This window comes from Mchenga conophoros, linkage group LG22 (genome assembly GCF_057382185.1).
Source record: "Mchenga conophoros isolate Kocher_MC1m ecotype Shallow Benthic linkage group LG22, M_conophoros_male_GT1.1, whole genome shotgun sequence".
NCBI classification, from domain to species: domain Eukaryota; kingdom Metazoa; phylum Chordata; class Actinopteri; order Cichliformes; family Cichlidae; genus Mchenga; species Mchenga conophoros.
The window spans coordinates 33552653-33576321 of record NC_140546.1 but is presented as its reverse complement, the minus strand read 5'-3'; the positions used below and the strand labels follow the sequence as shown (position 1 = coordinate 33576321).

At 44.7% G+C, this 23669-nt stretch overlaps 1 protein-coding gene across 1 annotated transcript; it reads right to left on the bottom strand.

Annotated features, from left to right (window-relative positions):
* Positions 1–1648: 1648 nt before the first annotated feature.
* Positions 1649–5647, bottom strand: sox4a (SRY-box transcription factor 4a). Its single transcript, XM_085261912.1, has one exon. It carries the CDS (start codon positions 4912–4914, stop codon positions 3799–3801), a length of 1116 nt encoding a protein of 371 aa, XP_085118038.1. The 5' UTR covers positions 4915–5647; the 3' UTR covers positions 1649–3798.
* Between the last annotated feature and the right edge of the window lie 18022 nt (positions 5648–23669).

The following is a 23669-nucleotide window of genomic DNA, read 5'->3' as shown; positions in this document are numbered from 1 at the left end:
CCCTAACTAGACACCAATATTGTCTACTTTTAAAAGCAGAAAACATTCAGAGTGATGGATTTAGCCATTTATTTTCTAAGCTTATATGTTCTACTGTGTGTCTGTAAAAGCTGAATCTGAAACTTTACAGCTATTTGTCAAAGAATTGCAGAAGAGTAAAATATTTAGCCTTGAACTGGGCTGCACTTCCAATCTCATCAACCGCTCAGAGGGATTTAATTACAAACCACATTCACCCATTCACACATTCACATTCATGCTCAGCTTTTCATACACCCAGCAGTTTCTCAATCGCAATATAAAGCAGGAGAAAATGGAAAAATTCAGGTAGTTGTTCTCACGTAGTGACATTTGGCTCCCCGGATTCTTTCCTGTTGAAAGATTGAGCACAGAGGCAAAAACATGAAACAATTTCATTTCATATCGTGCTTCAATCATGTGATGATTTTATAAAAGAAAAAAATAAGAACTCATTAATAAAGGGTTAAAAATGTGTACCTTTGTTCAGATGGCTGGTATTTTATTGTTGGCCTGTATTTGAAGCAGTCACGGTCACTTGATCTTGATGGTGTCTGACACACTCAGGTTAACAGAGGAGACAAACAAACTAGTCCGCACTGACCCTCAGTATGTGTCTTTTTCATCCCCACACTCTGAGGACCAGACTGAACTTTTTTTCCTCTTTCTGAAACAGAGTGAACACCTCAGACAACACCTCACACACCATTTCCACAGTAATGTCAAGCTTATTGCAGACATCCCGGGAGCCGGTGTCTCATCTTTGGGATGGTGCGCTGCCTGTAATGGCCATGCCTTATCTCCCTCTCAGTACCCAGGCTGAGATGTCAGAGGAAAGCCGGAGACGACCATGCTCCCCTGACAGAGGAGGGGAGATGGAAATAATTACCAATGTCTCTTGTGGAAAAGGGCGTAAATTGATACACACTAAATGCTGAACCTTAGGGGTCTCTCTTGCTCTCTCTCCATGTGTGGCTCTCTCTCTCTCTCTCATCAGATGTAGGAGACAAATGAATGCATCCAGAAGGAATTAATTGGATTTGGGAGCAGTCTCCTGCACAATCCACCAGGACAGACAAACATCCCCCTTCTCTACCCTCTCCTTCCCTCCCCCCCTTTGGCACACACACACAGACACATGCCTCCTTTATTCCAGTCATGCCTTGCAGAAATGTCTGCCACCCCCCTTTATCCCCCTCCCACCACCCCACTCTGATGGATCAGTCTGTGTCCCCTTATCCATCTCACACACACACACACACGGGCGAGTGCCGTACTGCTCCCCAGTGGATTGCAACCTCTCTCTTGGATACAGTGTTTCCATGGCAGCCACGTTTTTTGCACGTGCAGAATGAGATGGAGTAAGCGAGAGAGGAGGAGACCACTCCTATCGATTCACTGGGTGCCTATTGATTCACTGTCTGCAGCTGCACACTTACCTACGGCAAACACCCCCGTGAGCTGCACACATGTTCACGCACGCTCATGCTCAGACAGGATGTAAACACCAGATTGGAGATTTTGGAGAGCCTGCTGTCAGCTAACCACACGGCGGTGCTTATGTTTGTCCTCTAGGAAGGTACGAACTATGTAAAATCTAGTAAACTTGTATATACACAGACGAGAAACATTTTCAGTTCCAGCTGATTTTATTTCCTTCTTGGAAGAAAATAAAAATAATAAAAAACAACAATCTGTACAGAGGTCTGAGAGGCAGTGATTGACCCAAACATTGGCTGGTTTTTGAGCATAAAACATCAGATATTGGCATGATTGGACAAAACATGATCATACACAGCATATTGCACAAATGAAAGAAAAAAAAAGGACGCTAGAAAAAAAAATCTTTAAAAGAAAATTAAGAAAAGAAAAAAGAAAAAAGAAAGGAAAGAAACTCCTGGACCACAATCATCTTCAACATGTCCAAAGATGGCTGTCCTAGTGCCTGTCAATCATCATCATCATACATAAAAAAAACACACACAATCTTTGCTTATAGTACAGTCAGTTTACATAAATATTTCGTTATTATTCTTTAAAAATCTTAAACACAACAGCTATAGCTACATATACCTGAATCTGAAATACAAATGCTATTTGCCATGCCATAATATAGGAAAACAATTAGCCTGCTATACTTAGCCAACAGGTACAGAAAGGTTAAATACTATTTTTTTTTTTCAATGCAATTTGCGCAATAACAGATGAAGCACTTCATACATCTCCCCTCCCTCCAAAAAAGTCTAGGCAAAAAGTGGAATGAGTGTGAAATTCCATCCAGTGGTTCAAATAAAACTTATCTCCATAATTTAAAAAAAAAAAAAAAAAAAAAAAAAGCACACAGAGGTATTAGCTCTATCCAAACAGTGACTCTCTGGGATCTTTCGTGCCTAAACTTTCTTTTAGGTCTGTGTTGTACTGGAAACACAGTCACCACTCAGGCTGGGAGCCTCAGTGGCGCTTTGTTTACTTCGCTGGTGAAGCTGGAGTCACTGTGCCATTAAGAAGCATGTGGGTAAATACTGTAAACACTGTGAGGTCAGATTGTGCCAAACAAACCCCCCACCCCTCCCTCTCTCTGCACGACTAAAACACCAATGTAGATCCAAACAACAATGTTGTAGGCTACCCACTCGCCGGAAGAAGAAAAAAAAAAACGTCATCCTCCTTTTTTTCTCTATAGATTTTGTACAAAAATACAAGTAGAAAATCATGACACACTCAAATCTCCATAAAAGTGAGAGAAGTCGGACATTTTTTTGTTGTTTTGTTTTAAATAAGATACACTTCTAGCCCTTCCGCGCTGGATACAGACAGGTGTTATGTGCACAAACACAAACGAGACCTGTACGAGAACAATACTTCTATGTATAAAAAAGTTTGGCCGGTATAAATACATCGATATAAAAAAAAACGTCATCTGACACAGAGAAACTACAAAGTTGAAGCACTAGGCAGAAAGAATGCGTGTCAGGGGGAGAGGAAAAAGCATTGGTCCTGAATTGTGCACTGAGTGTTTTAAAAAGTGTTCAGAAAAGGGGCTTCTGAAGTTTGGAGTCAGTCTATGTTTAAAGTCCTGCCGTTGAAAGAGAAGCTGGTGATCGTGAATTGAGTCCTATGGTCACACAAATTGCGTAATTACGCAGCAATGAACTTTTTTTCTTCCTTTTTACGCATTTAAAACAACAACAAAATCCTCCTCAACGTGGAGCGCATGCTTGTTGATATTAAAAACATTTCTAGTTCGGAAAAAAAAACTACACCTGAATAGCAACTCGATGGTCAATGTGAATTGGCTATCTTTAAACAAACAAATAAAAAACCCCAACACGACGAGCTCTCCAGTAAGTGTCCCGACCTCAAAAATAACATTAATGTTCAAATGTTCAGTCTCAGTCTTCATCCTGTGCGGATTGGGTTGAACAGTCGAGCTCGAGTCTGTATCACTGGTCTCTGCTTACATTCACTCCTCCTCTGAGTCCAAATGCAAACTAAGCACCCCACCCCCCCTCCTCCCCACAGGTCTGCGCGTTCCCGTCAAGCGCACGGAGCGCAGTTCCAACAAGTCTGTGAGCAGCGCGTGCCTGGGCTTCAACGCGCACACAGGCCTACCCTTTTCTTTCCAGTTTTCACTCTCCCTCATTTAGTGAAAGAACAGCGGGAATCTTCTGGTGTGGACGCACACGCCTGTCTGAGGTGTCGGGTGGGGTGGGTTTGAACAGTTCAAAACGTTGCTGGGCGGGTGGTGGTGGGGCGGGCGTCGCGCTTCTCTCCCACCTTTCAGTAGGTGAACACCAGATTGGAGATGGTCGACTCCAGCCAGTCTCCTGAGATCATCTCGCTGACCTCTGGGGTGCAGTAGTCGGAGAAGTCGAAGTGGGAGCCCGCCCCGCACTCCCCGAAGCTCCAGTCCAAGTCCCGGTCCAGCTCCGCGTCGGAGAAGCCCATGCCGCCCAGAGACATGCTCTCAAAGCCGGGGCTCGGGTTCAGGTCGAGCCGCTCGTCTTCGAACTCTTCATCCGATGACGAGGACGAGACGGAGGAGGAGGAGTGAGAGGCCGACGGTGTTGGAGAAGAAGGGCGGGTGTACCTGAGGCGCGCGGTGTGCGAGGTCTCGCTGGCCGCCGGGCTCTGCTCTTCGTACAGGCTGAGCGGGTCGCTGGACTCCGCCGAGCTGCTCAAGGCGGGACTGGCCGGGACTCCCACGGACGGAGGCCCGCTCTCCAGGCTGCCAGCCCCTCCGAACATGTGCGCGCGCCGAGCCTCTCCGCTGCGCTTCTCCGGGATCTGCCTGGCCCCGGACACTGACCTGGATTTGAAGAGCGACTGGTGGTCACCGGGAGAGGCGTAGTCCTGCGCCGCCGCGCTCCTCACGCCCCCCTGCTTGTGCGTCCTGCTCACTCCTTTGGACGCGGGGCTTCTCTTGACCCCGGACTTGGCGCCGCGCTCCCCGCTCTTCTCCCCGCGGTCCGCCTGCTTACTCGCCCCGCTCCCTGACTTCACTTTCTTCCTGGGCCGGTACTTGTAGTCTGGATAGTCGGCCATGTGTTTGAGCCTGAGCCGCTCCGCCTCACGGATGAACGGGATCTTGTCCGTGTCTTTCAGCAGCTTCCAGCGTTTCCCGAGCCGCTTGGAGATCTCCGCGTTGTGCATGTCCGGCGACTGCTCCATGATCTTCCTCCTTTCGATCTGGGACCACACCATGAACGCATTCATGGGTCTCTTGATGTGTCCCGTCGGAGTTTTGCACCACGCCAAGTCGCTCCGCTCCCGGGAGGAGGGGGACCCCGGGGTAGGAGACGCATCCATCTCCAGGTCCATCTCTCCCGTGTCCGTGGAGTCCCCGCCGGGGGAATGAGCGTGGGCGCTCTCTGTCTGGCTTATGTGCTGCACCATCTCTCTCCAAAGTGTCTGAAAACACCGCTCAGTGCTTTCACAAAGTTTTTCAAAACCGTATTCCTCACTTCTTGTTGGAGTCGGAGCACTGCTGTGAGCAGGTCTCTAAACAAAAAAAGTCCATCCAAGTCTGTCTCTCTCTTTTCAGTTCAGCACGCTTTGGAGACGCTCGGGTTTCTTAACTTTTCTTCTTCTGCGCTTCTCAGCGACAGTTTTTTTTTTTAACTAATAATCCGGAAACTAATTTTCAACTGCCTGTGCGGCTGAACACTCGCAGAGCAAGGCTGAAAGCGCGCCGCTGTGGGCCGCAGCAGTGCGAGTCCCTTACGTGAACCTGGCTGTGAGCAGCGCAGCTCTTCCGTGCGGCTGAGAGACCATGTGGCTGAATGGAGCTGCTGCGCTTTCTCATAGTCTCCCTGTTTCCCTGCGAGCTCCCTGATATTACTGTAAACACAACAACGAGAACCTCGCCCTTTTATAGCTTTATCGCGAGACGTGAGCGCCAATCAGCGCCTGTCGCCATCCCGATTTTTGAGTCGGACCACTCCCACCTCCTCTTGCCATTGGCTGAATAAAAAAGAAAAAAAACCTGGTAATAATAATAATAATAATAATGTGCAATGAGGATCCGTGTGCCTGACCTCATTCCTGTCAGACTCCACTGAAGGAAGGCAAACTTGTGGTGTGTGTGTGTCCATATATAAATATATATATGTATATATGTGTGTGTGTGTGTGTGTGTGTATCCGTTTCCTGGCTGTGAGGGATATACTTAGATCCAAATTAGCTTCATGTGGTTGGGTAGTGACTAAATATAGATCCTGTGTAATGTGTCTGAGTGTTTTTCGGTTGGAGGGGTAAAGCAAGGAAATGCTGAGAAAACACCCACCCAAAAACAATCTCGCCCCAAACCTGCTATTTGCGACTCCTTACAACACGCCATGACATCACAGCCGGCAGATTTAAAAAGAGACTCAGGTAAGATGACGGCAGCTTTTATTTACTCCGTGCATCCTGGCGGTGTGTGGGGGGGGGGCTGCGGTGAACCATGAAGCCAACAACAACCTGTACTTACAATTATTAAAGTGAGAAACAAGAGTCCCCACTAAACACCCAGCAGCTCCGCACACTCCACAGTGCAGAGATTCCTCCTCTTCCTCCACCACCTCCTCCTCAGACCCATTATGTTAACATGTCAGTGTCATGTAAATATCACATTACAGCTTGTGTCGCTAGATGTCAGGCTAGAGCCAAAAGGAGCCACGCTGTATGGTGTGTGTGTGTATGTATGTGGTTGTGTGTTGCCGTGTATGGCAGGATGTATCTCCATGCTGTAATCGCCCGCTTTGAGCTGCCATCATTAAATCATGCAGGTGATGTCATCGGCTGGTTGGCAAAGGCCTCTTTTCTTTTCTTTTTTTTTTTTTGCTGTTGCAGCTGACTGGCGTGAGCGCTGTCCAACGAGTAAAGCAGGGGTGACGTCTGACCTTTAGTCGCTGATCGATAACTAGAACTGATGTTTAACTTCTATTTATTTCTGTCTGATCTGGTCTTCAAATCTCTGACATAACATCTGCGTTGTGCTTAATTCACAAGGAGAAGCTCAAAAGAAGTCACACACTCTTTAAAAATGCACACAAACAGCTCACCCCCACCACACACACACACCCTCTGTGCTTACATAAATCAAACACATAAATAATAATGAGCTCCTTCATCAGTCTATATCTTTAGCCGTCCCAATTACAAGCATGCACCTGCCACTGGATTAGTCTGTTATCTCTATCTCTTTTTCCCGGGCTACACACACACACACACACACACACACACACAGCGGCACGTGTGCACATGGGTTTGTTTAAACAGGTGGAGCAGGTCTACCTGTAATCTTATCTGATGTGTGAGAAGCAACTGTCAGGTAGCTTTCCACCGTGTTGCCGGCAGATGCACCGCAGTGATCCCTGCCAGGTCTTTATCACGCCACCCTGCCCCACAGCCCAGTCATCTTTGGAGCTGCCGGAGTCGTGTGTTTACCCCAAACACACCGGCGCTCAGTCCCACCTCTGCTGACACCTAAAAAAAGGAGGGTGTTGTTATGAGAGAGTGCTGCAGGAGGGTGTAGAGCTGGAGTTACACCGGTGTGGGTTTTTGGAGGATGTTGACCTGGGGGGGGGGGGTCAGGGCTTTTTTTGTGCATTAAAGGAAGGGAAATAAATAGTTTTGTGCATTTCCATTTTGCCATCCTTGGAAAACTCATGAATGTGTCCCTGAAATGATCTCAGGGTGTACAGCTGCTGGAAAAACAAATATGAGAGACAAAGTGCTTAATATGCATGTTTTTGTTGTTGTTGTTTTTAAAGGTAGAACATAAACAATAACCCAGTATGTTAGAAGAACCCTGGAGTAAACTGTAGGTTTAATGAGTGTGCATCACATGACTTCGCTGGGAGTTTATTGTTGCTGAGACCTTCATGACCCAGCAGGAGAGGGTGGTGGGGGGCACACAGTCATCACAGTGTGTCGTAAAAAGGGGGCGGGGCTTAAGAAGCTGAAAGGCAGCTGGGACGAGGAGAGCGCCTCGATCCGTGGCTCGTCCATGTCATGTCCAACGTGTCATGGGGGGGGGGGGGGGGGGGGGGGTGCCATGAGCATTGGCACGTGTGCGCGCGTGTGTGTGTGTAAAGGATACATTAAGCTTTAAAAGTCACAGTATAAGTGCACGCCATTGGCCGCGCGGAAGGGAAAGCATGTGAGGGTGTTTATCTCTAGCAGAGCTACTCATTACCATGCACTTGCCTTTTTCAACCGCCTCTCAATGACCCACCACTTTGACCTGCCTGCTCGTCATCCGGGGTCAAACACAATGAGGCCTTTGTGTGTGTGTGTGTGTGTACGCAAGCAGGCATGCGTGCGTGTATGTGTGTCCTGCTCTAACTGAATTGGAGCTTTTCCAGGGATTGAATGTTTGAGAACCAGTGGGAAGTCCCCTCCACCCTGCAGTTAAACAGAAAAACTGAAGAGTAAGCACAGATTTGCATACACTCTCTCTCTCTCTCTCTGACTCATCCACAGTTGGTTTGTCTCCTCTGTGTTTTGTGTGGATGTGGCAGACAGTGCAGGTGGCCATCTCACCATATCACCCACCTACTGAAGTAAGCCCTTACACAACAGCACCAACAAAGTCAGTTGTTTTTAAGTTACCGTGGAACATACAGTGCCTACTTATTCCACTTGCCCCTCTGCATTTCATCTTCAACTCTGATAAGCAGCATTGACGGCAGCTTGTTTTCTCTCCCGCCTTTGTCCAACATATTCTCACATGTTCAAACAGGCTAAAGATCAGGGACCGCCTCACAGGTCTGTTTGATGAGTTTGGGGCCTTAATTCATAGCACTGCTCCGTGATGTTCTGTTACACATTGCAGGCGTTTACGATGTTTTGTATACAAAATAGCTATTTTTGTCCATCTACTTCCTTCTTTATGGGGGAAAAAAACTCTTTGTTTTGTGCTTCTTTGAAGCCTCTGTCCTTTTTTGCCGTTACATTTAAGAACCGTAGAGTTGCATCTTTGGTCGGGGCAATATGAGTGAGCCAGAGAGCGGCAATGCAAAGCAGGAGGCGAGACAGTGAAATGAAAATCTGTTGTTCACTCTCTGCCCTCTCCACTATAATCCGAAGGATTCGGACGAGTTTAGGTGGAGAGAAGGTAACGGGCATCAGACGAAGGGAAACACCCGAGGTGTGGTCAGGCCGGCGACGCCACGCCCCAGGAATTCCAAACGTCCTTCGCTCCGGGTAGCAAGAAGGCGGGCGAGACGGTTCGCTGTGTCACGCCGATACAGACACACGAACACAGATGCGTAAACACACAACAACAAACTCACCGACGTGCCGCTGCAGGAACCAGATGTGCTTCAGAGTCAAATCGAGAGCACAGACTCAGACACTATACAACACTGCCACTCTCACAGCTGCACTCAGACACTCTGATACAACGAGATTTTTTTTAAGGGGGGGGGGCATTGTCTAAAAGCCAGAGGAGTGGGAAGGAGCAGAGAATGAGAGCGGAGATTGAGGAAGAAGTGGGGGGACAAAGGGAAAGGTGAGCAGAATCAGGAGACGGTGAAGTCAGTGGCGGATTTTTTCGCTCTCTTGCAAAAGTCGTCATCGTCGTCCTTGCACTCGTTGGCTTTCATTTATTTAAAAAAAAAAGGGGCACGCGATGGTCGAAGGATGCTCTCAGTATTCAGTATTTTAGGGAAAGGACATCAGTCGGAGTGGATCCGTAAGGAGCCGCAAAGGAATGGATATACTGGAAAAGAAGAAAGAAAGAACACCGCTGTTGCTTTCAAATGGGTTTTTTTTCTTTGGTTTTTGTTTTTGTCGTACGAGGCGCATCAGTTTGGAGTTTGCTGGGTCGCTGTGGTGTTTGGAGAGACTTCGACGGCTGCATACGTCAAAGAATTGGGTCTAGGAAAAAGACATAAAGCATCACGATGAAGTTACAGAAAGAGACAGTGTGTGTGTGTGTTGTAGGAAAAGGGGATTTAAAGGTAGCACTGCATGAAAATGACCCCCCTACCCCTCTTGCAAGTGCGTCGATGAGAAGAGAGACAACGATTACTATCTCTTGCATTTTCGCCCTTGCTGTTGTGCGCGTGCATCTACGACCCACATGCAAACATGCACCGCCTTAGCTTTCCAAAGTACAAAGACACCCCGCGTCACCCTGCTCTCCCTCCCTCCTCCTCCTCTTCCCTCCTCCTCCTCCTCCAGGCGAGTCAGGTCAGGCGAGCTGGTCCTGTCCTAACACAGCCCAGGGAACGGCGTCCATCCTCAGCTCGGGCACAGAGGCAGCCCTCCGCTGCGAGGGTCGTCGAGGACCAAGCGTGGAGCTCTGAGGCTCTCCAGCAGCTCCAGACAGGCTCCAGACGCACTGACCTACATCAGCCTCAGTCAGACTGGGAAAGAGAGGGAGAGTGAGAGCGAGCAGGAGAGAGGGATGCTGTGGGAGGTTAGGGAGGGGAGGGGGGGTGCAGACAGAGAGAGAGAGAGAGAATCGTCAAGAATGATTGAGAGACGAATAAGCAAGCAAATGGTTGCAGAATAGCAACGTTTATCAAAAACAGTGCGAGACGGTGGCACGATGCGAGGAGGAGGGGGAGGAGAGAGAGAGAAGGAAAAAAAACTTGTGGATCCGATCGAACTCTCAGCCCTCGCTTCACACTAAGAACGTTTTAAAAATCCTCTCCTTTTTTTTTCATTCTCACCTTTTGCTAATCTGTATCCTCACCTCACTTTTAGCCTTTTTTTGCCTCTCATATCTCCCCATGTAGCCTCCCTCTCTCTTACTGTCAGTTTAGCTTGATTCCCATCATATACTATCCGGAACGTCTCTCACTGTGGGAGGATTAGTCCGTCTCTGGCTGCCTGCTTATCTGTCTGCTTTGCCTCTCAGCTGCAGAGAGTAGAGGAGGTGGAGGAGGAGAAGAGGAGGTGTGTGTGTGTGTGTGTGTGTGTGTGTGTGTGTGTGTGTGTGTGTGTGTGTGTGTGTGTGTGTGTGGAGGAGAGGTTTTGGCATCTCTCGCTCGGTTGTTGAGGCTATATCAGCTTCACTCAGCTCACTGCTAGTTTTAATTTTTCTTTTTTTTCTTCTTTTTTTCGTCGGAGGACAAGCTTGTTGTGTTCACTCTTCAAACAAGTGTAGATGTGTGTGTGTGTGTGTTTTTGTGTGTGTGTGTGTGCAGTGAGGTGCATTTTCTTCCATGGGTGGACCGACTGCATCCATTCTTGCACTGACTGTCCTGACTTGCTGTGTGTAATAATTGCTCCCCAGAGCAAGAATCGACAACTTGGATCAATACCAATAGTGAAGCAAATATATCTGGCTAACGTTAGCAGCCGGTCTCTAAAGCCACATACCTCAGTCACACTAACAATGTCTTTATCCTGGGGAGAACATCCTTAGGCCCCGGGGAGTTACAGAAGAAAAAAAAACGATGTATCAAATTGTACAGTGAAATCCGGCTGGCTCTGTGTTTTTCTGTTAAGGTCAGCACCTTGAAAATGGAAGCTGGACCAGGCATTTGAAGGGTTAGTTTAGTTTTCTTCTGTAAAGCTTTTGTGATTTATTGTGGTCTGTCAGTCGGCAAACGTAATCTATTAAGGACTAACCTCGGTGTCGTGGCTGTGGACATATCAGAAAGACTGGTTCGCTCAGATTGAAGAGATCAGAGGCAATCAAACAAAACACTGGAGGAAAAAAATCCACCGTATACCTTTAAGGTCTCACTAAAATGGGATTGTTCACATAAATGACCCAAACTGGTTAGCTAAACAGCTGTATTTCCTGCTGTAATGTGAACTAAAATGCAATTTTTCTGCTAAACAGAAATGTAACCTTCACTTTCTAAAACTTGACATAGCCAAACAAGCTAGTTCCCCCTGCTTCGACTTGTAATGCTAGGCTACGCTAACTGCCCCCGGCAATGTTATAGTACCCAGACACAAGCTTTTATCGATGTCCTCATCTGACTCTCACCATGAAAACAAATAAGCATGCTCCCCATATTAATCTGCTTCTTTCAAGTTGTACTGTCTGATGTTGTTAGGCTTCAGTCACACTAACATTTGAAATTAAGAGTGAAATTTTAGATTAAAAATTGAATCCTTCTACTTCAGTTGTCACATTCAGTGGATCTGATAGCATGCACGCCAAATGTCTGCAGGCTTTGCTTTTGGAGTTTGACTTTGGTGTAATTCACCCCAATGAAGGAAAGGAGAGAATCCCGGAGCACAAAGAGATAGCCTGTTAGCTCTGACGCATTAGCCAGTTGTTCATTTGTGCATTTAGGTCATGGTACAAATAAATAAAAAGTTCACCCTCTATCGAGTTTTTACATCATAAAAATGATTGAGTCTTTAAAAGGTCTTAAAATAGTGTAAATACGACACATTGCACTGTGTCATTATTTACACACCCCACGGTGTACACCCGACAATTCAGTGGCTTGTAAAACCACCTTTACCGACAATAACTTAAACTAATTGTTTTCTGTGTAACCTTAGCAATCTTTAAATATAGTAGAGGGACTTTGGCCCGCTCTTCTTTACACCATTGCTTCTGTTCATTGAGGTTTGCAGCCTTTCATTCATGCACAGCTCTCTTAAAGTCCCCACAGCATTTGAAAAATTAGAAAATTGGTAAGTGTCTTGAATGTTTTCCTTAGTGAATAATTCCCAATGCGATCCCAGTCATTATTCCCAAAACCATTATGAACCTTATGAAGTCTTAAACATATTCAGAATAGTACAAACTTTTCTTTTCTTAGAAAAACATTTAAGCACTTTAAAAAAAAGCTAGCTGCCTTTGCCGATACAGTTTAAAACACTAGAGCTAACGTTCCAATGATATGCTGATACCAAAGCTGTATCTGGGGTATTCGAGATTTATTACGGTCCAGTTGGCAATATTTCATTTTAAAAATTAACGACCTGCTTGAACCCCTAAATGGCAGCATGTAACCTCGGTCCTTTCAAAAATAAACAATGGTGAAGTTTCTCACCATGTGGCTTAAAAGATTTACACAAAATGTAAACCATCCACTTAAATCACAAAAACCAAGAGCAGCTTTAAAAACAACACCGGTCCATACTGAGACACGTGTGTATTTGGATGTTTCTATAGAGGATGGAAAGGAGTGTGTTTCTCATTTCACGTGGCGCACACTCTCTCCTTCCTGATTATATAGAAACTACTCCGCTGTGACCAAGTTTCAAAGTCAGTCCAGATCAAGACAGATAGAGATGTCACTGCGTAGGTCTCTCTCTCTCTCTCTTTCTCTCTCTCTCTCTCTCTCTCTCTCTCTCTCTCTCTCACTACTGCTAAAGAGGAAAGTTATCAAGTCCAGATGCACAAAAAAAAATGGGACACCACACTAAACATGTGCCAGACCCTATACTTCCCCCATATGCACAGAGACCTGCCAGAGACCCACTGCTTACACTAGTACACATATTTACACTTGCCAAGTTAGACCATTTTCTTCCCCCATCTCCCAAAATAGTACAGACTCAGAATGAGTGTGTATGTGTGTTTGGTTCCATCTGGTGTATATCTTACATCTGCCCATACATCCCTACCCTGCCTGCATCCATATTTCTCCAACAGTAAAACTTTCAATTTTATAATATTTAACAACAGGTTGTGTTTCACATCAGCTTTTAAGTCTGCCTATGCCCCAGCAGTCTTTTGTCTTAAGGCACTTCTCCGCTGACGTCCAAACTAGTAGCTGCCTTAAACCCCGAGACCCTTTCATGCTGTGCCTCTGCCACTGCAAACAGCGGCCATCTGACAACGGTGGAGGAGTGCGGTCTGGCCCACAGATCTTTTTAATAGGGAGTTTACAGGCGAACAAGAGAGCGTTTTTTTCCTTAGCAGAGAGAGTTAAGAGTTGCTGGGATGAGGCCAGCTCAATTTCGGGGAGAGGGGGTTCAAATGCGAAGCTCCAGTAAAGTGTTTGTTGGGAAATTCGAGGCTGTTTGCACAGGCTTTATTTGGCTTGTGAGCCACGGTATATCATTGGAATGGCTCAAAGCCTCGGGCGGAGTACTATTTCTGAGCACAGATATATTTAAGGCTAAGACTGCTCTGTCAAAGCCCTCATACAGTTTTCCAAGTATCACCCAGCATGACCCCTTCTTAGAAAAAAAAAAAATGCAGAGCTACTAGACTGAAATCCACGACACACTTTTTCTTCCATCCTGTTGCCTTCAGCTTTTTTCCCTCTGCTTAACACTTTACAAGTAGTGACAAATTACATTGCTGAAAGCGCTGTGGAATAACAGCAATATCCAGATGAACCCAGTGCATGTAAACACTCGGGCACAGGCAAACACACGGCGCTGGGCTTGCTGGGAAGGGTAACGTGATCGAAGTGGACAGCGAGTGTCAAGCCACGGGGCAAATCAGCTGTGTTGTGATGCGTAATCGGTCCGCTGTCTGAGGAGGTGTGTGCTTGTGTTTGTGTGCGTGTCACACAGCCACACACACGGGTCAGTCCCTGGCAATGCCCGGGGTGTATTGCATTGATTAGCATCAGAGGGTTGGTCACATCTTGAGCAGCGCTACTGCCATGATGGGGTGAAGGGGACCGTTATGGGCTGAGGACGGTTCTCTGTTGGCAGACCATAGCCGGCTACAGATAGCCCGTCTCCCTACGGAAAGTGTCTGCTGCCAGATGGAGGCAGTGTCCAAAATATGTGCTACAACTAGTATATGGGCTTCTCTTGCTTGTGCTGATGTGGGTTCATAAGCCTGCAACATTAAGCAAAAGAAGAAACAGGGTGTTAAAACTATGAAAAGTGTCCACCGCCGCTACTATCTGTACTATCCACATTTGACTTATGCACAGTCGCTGCTACGTGCTGTTTGGTTTTTGGAGTCCTGCACATGAGCACGTTTGTGCAGGTTGTGTAAACAGTAGGGGAGAGCAGGGTAAGTTGTCACACGGGTAAGTTGTCACACTGTTCATAACTCCAACACTAGAGGCTCTATCTCAAAAATGAAATAGCCACTTTGTGTGACTTCTTCTTCTATAGTCAACCTCCTGTTCACATGTGGTCAAGACTGCTCTAATCTGAGGTGAGCACATCTTTTTTATTTTTTTGACCTAAAAGGAAAAATAAATCACTTTAAATTTTCTTCAGTACAACTTTGTTAGGTATAGATGTTACAAATTATTATTTTACACAAAATAGAGGAGACATTAACGTGTCTTTTGATACTTCAGCTGATGTGCTATGTTGAGCTAACCCTGACATTTAGCCAAAATTAGCATAAATGTCAGTTTGGGGCAAGTTGTCTCATTAACTTTGGGGCAAGTCGTCACATGTGACAACTTGCCCCAGTACAAATAAATGCTCCAAAAAATTGTGATATTGTAATTCATTTGTATTTGTAATAAGGTTTTTGAAGAAAGGAAGGAGAGGCAGGAATTAAGGAAGGAAGGAAGGAAGGAAGGAAGAAAGTAAGATGGTTCGAAATTATCAAGGAAAGACAGAGCGTGGCAGAACACCACCTGACATTATGTTAAAGGCAGTCAGGCAGGTAAAGATGCAGAACAAATCAATCAGAAGTACAGCAAAGGATTTTGACATAAATTACCGTACTCTAACTCGGTATTGTCAAAAGATTACCAGAGAAGAAATTGAAAGTCAGACAGCCATGCCAACAACAATGGTTGGTTATACAACGCCAAGGAAGATTTTTTCCCCTGATTTGGAAAAGCAGCTTGTTGAGTATATTACTAGGTCAGCTGACATTTATTTTGGTCTGTCACCAAGTGAGGTCAGAAAGCTTGCCTACCAGTTTGCTGTGGCACACGAACTGAAGTTTGTGCCTTTGTGGGCAGAAAAAGAAAAGGCCAGCAATGAGTGGTTTACAGGCTTTTTAAAGCGGCATACAACATTGTCACTGAGAAAGCCAGAAGCAACTAGCCTTGCCAGGGCAAGTAGCTTCAACAGAGAGAATGTCAATGCTTTCTTTGACAACTTAGAGAAAGTATTATGCAAATATGAGTTTGGACCAGGAGACATTTGGAATGTTGATGAAACTGGGGTCACCACTGTACATAAACCAGACAAAGTGTTGGCCAGACGTGGATTCAAACAAGTAGGGTCATTGACCTCTGCTGAAAGGGGAACCCTTGTCACACTGGCCTGTGCTGTCTCAGCCATAGGGAATAGTTTACCTCCATACTTTATTTTCCCGCGTGTCCACTTCCGTGACCATTTCCTGATCAACGGGCCACCCGGCAGCAAAGGAGGGGCAAATTCCTCTGGATGGATGAAAGACACACACTTTGTTGAATTCCTGCAACATTTCAATGAACATACAAAGTGTTCAAAGGAGAAGCCCTGTTTACTCCTTTTGGACAACCACGAGTCTCATCTGTCCATTGATGGACTCAATTATGCCAAAGCAAATGGCATAATCATGCTGTCATTCCCACCCCACTGCTCACATCGGCTCCAACCATTAGACAGGTCTGTCTACGGGCCACTAAAGAGGCACATCAACAGCACATGTGATGCCTGGATGAGGAACAACCCTGGGAAGACAATGTCTATTTATGACATTCCTGGGATTGTGGCAATTGCATATCCTCTGGCTGCAACCCCATTGAACATTCAGGCTGGTTTTAGGGTGGCTGGGATTCAACCTTACAACAGAAATGTATTTCTGGAAGCCGAGTTTGCACCATCCTACGTCACAGATCGCCCTATTCCGGACCCTGCCCTGCCAGGCCCCAGCACCAACTCTGCACTGCCAGGCCCCAGCACTACCTCTGCACTGCCAGGCCCCAGCACCAACTCTGCACTGCTAGGCCCCAGCACCAACTCTGCACTGCTAGGCCCCAGCACCAACTCTGAACTGCCAAGCTCCAGCACCATCTCTATCACGAGCTCACCCTTACCCAGCACTGCAATTACTGACAGGGGACTACCAACTCCAGAGGACATCCGGCCATATCCAAAAGCTGGCCGCCGAAAACCATCCAGCAAAGGAAGAAAACGACGCAAATCAGCAATTCTAACCGACACAACGCAGCTAAAAGAAGAAAAATAATTCAAGAGTCATCATCAGATGATAAGAGTGCTTCTGCCTTGTCTGTGTGGAGCCATTTTCAAACAGTCGTCCAAAAGAGACCTGGGTAAAATGCGTAAAATGCAACAAATGGGCCCATGATGCTTGCACCTCAGGCCAGGCAATTTATGTGTGCCAGAATTGTGACTCTGAAGTTGAGTCTGATTAATCAGAAATAGGGCATCTGTTTTGTTCAGAGGATAAACATGTTAAGTAAAGCAAGTTATTTGCAGCATTCCATTCAGTTATGATGGATTTATGTGCAAGCCAGAGAACATTTGAGTTTAAAGTTCAAACTAAAGTTTTCTTTCTACTTAATGTTTTGATTAAAATGTGTATTGGATTGAAATAATTGTTTTTTTTCCAAATTCTCTTGGCATAATTGTTCAAATTTCCAGTTTTGGTTTGAATTTAACAATTAAAATCAATGATCACAATTAAGTATTTGTGTTCTTATTTTAAGATAATCTAGTGTGACAACTTACCTGCCGATGGGGCAAATTGTCACAAGTGCACATTCTCCATTCAACAGTCTACAACTCCGTAATGAGATAAGATATGAAAATGTAATGAATACATCATATGTGCCCGAGACTTCCTTCTTTCATTTGGTGAAACATTTATTACGTTGTAATGTATGGTGCTCAGTAAAAGTTAGTCAGTGTGAAAAGTGTGACAACTTACCCCGCTCTCCCCTACTATAAAATAAGCATTAGAGAGATGGCCTCTTGTCAGATCCATTTCAATGTGAGCATATAACTGTGTGGGTATGTTGAAGCCAGTGTAACTTCTACAAATCTGACTCACACATAAAGAACTACTGTGACTATAATTTCTGTCGTTTTTGTATTGGTTCTGCCACTGTCACAAGTGTGCTCTAGCTAGAAGCTATTTTTCAGTGCAAGTTAAGCTGCAGTCACAATATCAGCTTTCACAGCTGATGCCTATATACACAAATTAAAGTGAAGTTTGGGATGCATGCAGTTTATTTGTTTTCATGCCCTCTTGCTTTTTGATGCTTTTAAAAACAGTATAAATACAAATGAATTACATTGGTCTGTCATTTCAAATTCAAATTCAAATTTTATTTGTCACGTACACAGTCATACACAGTACGATATGTAGTGAAATGCTTGGACAACTGCTCGTGACCTAAAGAAAACAAAAAAGGAAAAGGCTATGAATAAGATAGGAAATAAATATGAAAAATTAAAAAGGGTAAATTTAACTAGGAAGGAATAAAATATAAATTAAGGTTAAAAATGAAATAACTGTACAACACAAATTAGAATGAAGGGTAAATTTAACTGGGAAGAATAAGATAAAGATAAATATATAAATTAAAGTTGAAAATAAAATAACTGTGCTTGTATCTTTCTTGTATCTTTCTTACGCGAGTCTAGGGAGCAGAAAACAGACTTATCTTCTTTCAAGGAAACTACTTTAGCTTGTTAGCAATCTGGTTAGTTTAGCCAGGAGCTACATCAATGTTAACTCATTTTCTTTCTAGTCATACTATGATACGTTTAACCTCTTTTAGCTCTGTTTTTGTTCTCCACCAACTAATGGGAGGATATATTTAAGTCTTCACTGCCTACTGTTTTGTGAATATAGTTTACATTTTTCTAAAAACTCTGCTGACAGTATGAGATGGTTGCAAGTGAAACAAACTGCTAATATTCTAAATCAGGGGTGTCAAACATAAGGCCCGGGAGCCAGAATCAGCCTGGCAAATAGGGCTGTGCGATATGACCAAAATCTCATATCCCGATATAAGACATCTATCATCCCGATAACGATATAAATCACAAAAGTGTAACATTTTCTGTAAATTCTGTGACTCTCGGGCAGCTGAAGTGTTTCCAGCTGGGCATCGTGTACCTGCAGTCGAGTGTTTTAACTGATGCATGAAACTATACATTTTTACACATAAGTTGTAACAGCCGCCGTTTTCTTTGTGAGTATTTATTACACGGCTTGCTGCGGGGAAAAGCCTGTTCTAACGTTTGAGTCTAAGGTTTATTTTTTAGCGCCTGATGACTCTTTTTTGCTTCTCATCCGTCAATACTCTGCATACTTTTTCACGTGATTCAGTTTATTTTGAAAAGTCTCAACAGGATCTTGACCTTTTTTGTGAAAGGTTTATGTGGAAAATAAACAAGCGGACACGCGATGGTTTTACCGTCGCTGTTGCTAACGACAACGCATAAAAAGGCGCTTGTCCGTTCGTAGTATGGTTATATAAAATATAAGAGAAAGAGAGAACTTAATATAGCCACTACAGTGACCATCAAAACGATGAAAAAATATTGCCGTAAACAGTTTATTTTGCGACACCACGAAACAAACGATAGCGTAAAATAAAACGACAGATGTTTTTATATCGTCATCCGATATATATCGTTATATCGAACAGCCCTACTGGCAAAGACTCCAATCCAGCCCACTGGATGACTTCGGTGGTGTGAAGGAGGGCGTAAATTTTGGACTTTTAGTTAAGCAAACAGTTTAGTACTTTATTATGTAGAGAAACTGAGGTTGTGGTTGAAATTGAATTTCTTTTTCTTACATTGCGATATTTCAGTCATGACACGTGTAATTAAAGTTCTGTACGCTGACAGGACGGGGGGTTTTCACTGGTCCGGCCCACTTGGGATGAAAGTGGACTTCATGTGGCCCACAACGTAAAATGAGTTTGACATCCTTGTTCTAAGTAACATACTTTGTAAAGCTACTTCACTGCAAGCACAATGGGCTTCTTTCATATTGCTAATTTTGTCTATAGAAACATAAAAAATTATCAGCAATAGCCAAACTATTGCCAGCAGCATCAGATACGAGCAAAAGTGAAGCAAAATAGCAGTTAGTCATGTTAAAAGACTTTCAGCTGCTTGCTTAATTCCCAAGGAATCACCACAGCAGATGGGTCTGCGTGTTTGATTTCACACTCAGTGTCCTACCTGACACAACCCTCCCAGTTTTTCTAGCTTGGGACAGTCGGGCCCAGGGGTGCATTAGCTTTTGACCCCCTGAGGTTAGGTTTGTATCTCCTCCTCATCTCAAACAGGGAATCTTTTGCATGTAAGGTGAATGTCTTAACCTCGGCTGAAAAAATATACAAATCAAGAAACTTTAAAAGCTTTGGGTGAACTAAACTTACCACTACTTGTAGTAGCACAGTTCCACCACAAACACTGGCTTGAAACTGATTTTAATGAGGCTAAAACTGAAAGTAGAGCCCCCGATCCGTATATAAAAGCTCTGACAACCCCAAGCATAACGCAACTCCATGCGAGTGCAGCTGGTCAAAGCTTAAAAACTAGACACATACTAGAAAGGGAAGACTAAAGTTCTTCTTTTGGAATTCAGTTCAGTTCGAGGCGCTTCATATTATAAGGTAAAAACCCTACAACAAACCTGGTGACACTGGGTAGAAAAAACTCAGGAAGAAACCTCCAGCAGAACCAGACTCAGGGAGAACAAACCTAACGACCTTTTAATAAATGACAGATCGTATATTATTCTTTTATTCAATTAATGATCATATTAATTCTGAAACAAATGGCTTTTATAAAACAAATATACTTCTTGAACTTTCCTTAATACACTGCTGGTTCACATGCACTGCCAAAATGGAAACAAATGTGACCCTTCCACATGAGGAATTCCCCACCAGTGTATGATAGAAAAAAGTTTTTTAAACGCACCGTGCAGCTTGTTAAAATGATCAGCGTTTGGCTTCTTCTTCTTCTTTTTTATGAACTCCTTCCTTTAAAAGCGCTAAGAAGGGGTGGATTTTTGCTCATTAACTTGACCACCGCGGTGCTGTCTGTGAGATACTGAAATCAAACAATTGCCAACCCAAGCAAAGTGGCGGGGAGAGAGTCGATCTGTTTGTTACACAACACTGAGTCAACGGCGCGGAGCTGTATGTGCAGTCATAGCAGGCTGTTGGCACACAGCAGGAACAGGTGCAATAAACAGTTTTCTGATATATATGTATATATATATATATATATATATATATATATATAATCTTAGTGTGCATGTGTCTGTGTGTGTCTGAATGAGACGTGGTCGACAGGTTCGTGCTGGCCCAGACTGACCGAACAATAAAAATAATTCCATAATAACGCAACAGCCTCAAGGGGGTTCCACGATTAGAAACATTCGAGAGGAGGAGGAGGAGGAGACAGGCTGAAGAAGGATCAGATGAGAGGAAGAAAATGGGTTGTCTGTGTTTGTCACCCACATATCGCATATATGTGTATGAATGTTTATCGCCTTAGAACAGCACATCATGTCTCCTGCTTTAAACTTGCTGAGAGCGCTCCCGTGTGTCGTACGCTTCTCCCCGGGCTCTTTCTTGCTTTTATAGCGCAGGCGGTCTTATCTAACCTGGTCTCCTGAGGAAAACCACAGACCGAGTGAGTGAGACAGAAAGAAAGAGAACATGCGAGGGAAGTGGAAGGATTTAAAGTGCTATCAACAGTGTAGCGCTGCACTCCACGAGGCATCCATCCTAATGAGTCACACAGTAGCTGCAGCCTCAAAATGTTGTTTTATTGTTAGGGGGGGGAAAAGCAGCCGTCTTCACAGCTGAGAAAGTTTAGTGTAGAATTTGCCCAAGTCACGCAAACATATGGGTGGAAAATCGCCAGTGCATAAGCAGTTCACAAAAGTGTGAACAGGTTGACGTGGAAAATGAGACAGCATCTAAAAAGGGGGGATTTCTTTCTTTTTTAATGCTTTAATGTTTATGTAGACCTGTTGGAAAGTGACCAATCGGCTCTAAGCTAACTATTCATCTATGTGGCTGCCAAACACAGCAGTAGCTCATTAAAAAAAAAGCTGCTTATGCAAAACGGTCTGTTCACACACAGGTGAGAAAGGAGCCCCAGGGGCTTGTCCTGTTGATTCAGAGTTCACCACAGAGAAACACTGTTCTGTGGAAGAGCCGGCATTGAAACTTAGTATATCTTTTTACTGTGATGCTACTGGTCATCTGAGATCCTTTTATATACAATAAACACTGACATTAGACAGACATGTTACATGTAATGTGATTACTGCAGTTGCTAAGCTTTTGCTAACCTTTATTATTTACCCCTATATGCTGGCAACACTGATAGGCATTGAGTATGAACTCCATACTAAAACTGGGGGAATAAAGACGTGAACGGGGTTTGTTTTCCCCGAGTTGCAAAGACTTGACAGAAAAGGTTTTTAAAACAGATGTATTAATATTCTGGTTGCAGGGGAGTCAGCAATCAAAGCAAAGAAGCCCAGAGCTGCCTCTTCTCATTCACCACATTCAGATCTTCTGTTCTGTTCCCAAACAATCCGAGACCCCTTTGGAGGAAGTTTATTCTTTTGGTCACAGCTCATGGCCATAGGTGAGATTGGGAATGCAGCTCAACAGTAAATCAGCAGCTTTGCCTTCTCACTTTACCGCAACAAACTGGTCCACATCCATATCACTGCAGATGCTGCACCAATTCATCCTTCAATCTCACGCTACTTTCTTTCCATACTCCTGAACACGACCCCAAGATACTTGCACTCCTCCACTTGGGAAAGCAACTCCTCCCTAATAGGACTCTATCCTCTTCGGGCTGAGAACCGTGACCTCAGATATGGAGGTGCTAACTCTCATCCCAGCCGCTTCGCACCTGGTTGCAAACCACCCCAGTGCAAGGTGGAGGTCACCTTTCAGTGAAGCCAACATGGCGACATCGTCCGCAAAAAATCAGGCGAGCAGATCTGGAGGTCAGCAAATGTATGAACCAAATCTGTGACAAGGGGCAGCCTTGGCAGAATCCAGTACTCATCAGGAACGAGTCTGACTTGTTTCCAGTAATTTGAGCCATGCTCTCAGTGTGGCTGTGCATGAACTGAAAGGCCTGTGAAAACATACTGATACCCCACACTCCTTAAGCACCCACCACAGGGCACCCAAGGGATGCAGCTGGATGCCTTCTCTAACACTCAGAGATTGCTTGGATCAATTCCCACGCACCCTGAAGTATCACTGAGAAGGTACAGAGCTACTGCAGTGTTTTGTGACCGGGAAAAAGACTGTTGAAATTTTCCTCCCAAATTTGTGGTTCAGGATTTACTTAAAATCAAAAGTAATGCAAATACAGGGACAATATCTCGTAGGATCACCTTTGTGCTCTATTTTAATCCCACTGTTCACCATGTGAGTGCTGCCATTAAACAACAAGTTATATCTCTCATAAATTTCTAGTAGGACGGATAATTGGTGTCAAACAGCAGTTACACAAGCATTCCAGGGTCCTTATGAAGGCAGAAAATCCCCACGCTGTAAAATAAAATGACCACAAGGAGTACATCAGTTCTATAAGGCTGGCTTCACGCCGTCTGACTGCTACTCTCACACATTTTGTCACATATAACAAGTCCCGATTTTGCAACGATGCACGAGTCTTCTGACCTGCAGTTTAATTATCTCCCTCAGTGCCTGAAATTTCATCTTGCTCGAAGAAAAATTTGATTATCTTAAAAGACTGAATAAACAGTAACTGAATGGTCACGGTGGACACATTTCGGCAGCTTAATGCCGTGTGTGTGTGTTTGTTGTGAGGACACCGAGGTCACAGCAGAGGTAATCAGACAGCTATCACATGCAGACAGCTCCAAATATCCCCATGTTCCCCTTTCTTCGCGCTGAGATGCACATTTATGTTAATGCCACACTACTGTAGCGCAGTGTTGCCTCGGCATCACATTACTGGAGCGTGATGTTCCCTGCTCCAGGGCCAAACACTCTGACTCCCTTTGTGTGTGTGTGTGTGTGTGTGTGTGTGTGTGTGTGTGTGTGTGTGTGTGTGTGTCTGTTTTCCAAATCTGTTTGCAAACTGCTGAGCAGAAGCCAGGGAGTGGGTTCACACTGGATTAGCTCTGAGTTGGCTAAATACCAGATAGCAGAGATAACGGTGTTTGTGTGTGTGTGTGTGTGTGTGTGTGTGTGTGTGTGTGTGTGTGTGTGTGTGTCCACAGTGGGGAAGGGGGGAGGCAGGGTGCTGATATCAGCAGGAATAGAGGCACTGATAAGACTTTCGGGATCTGCACTTCTAATGGTAAT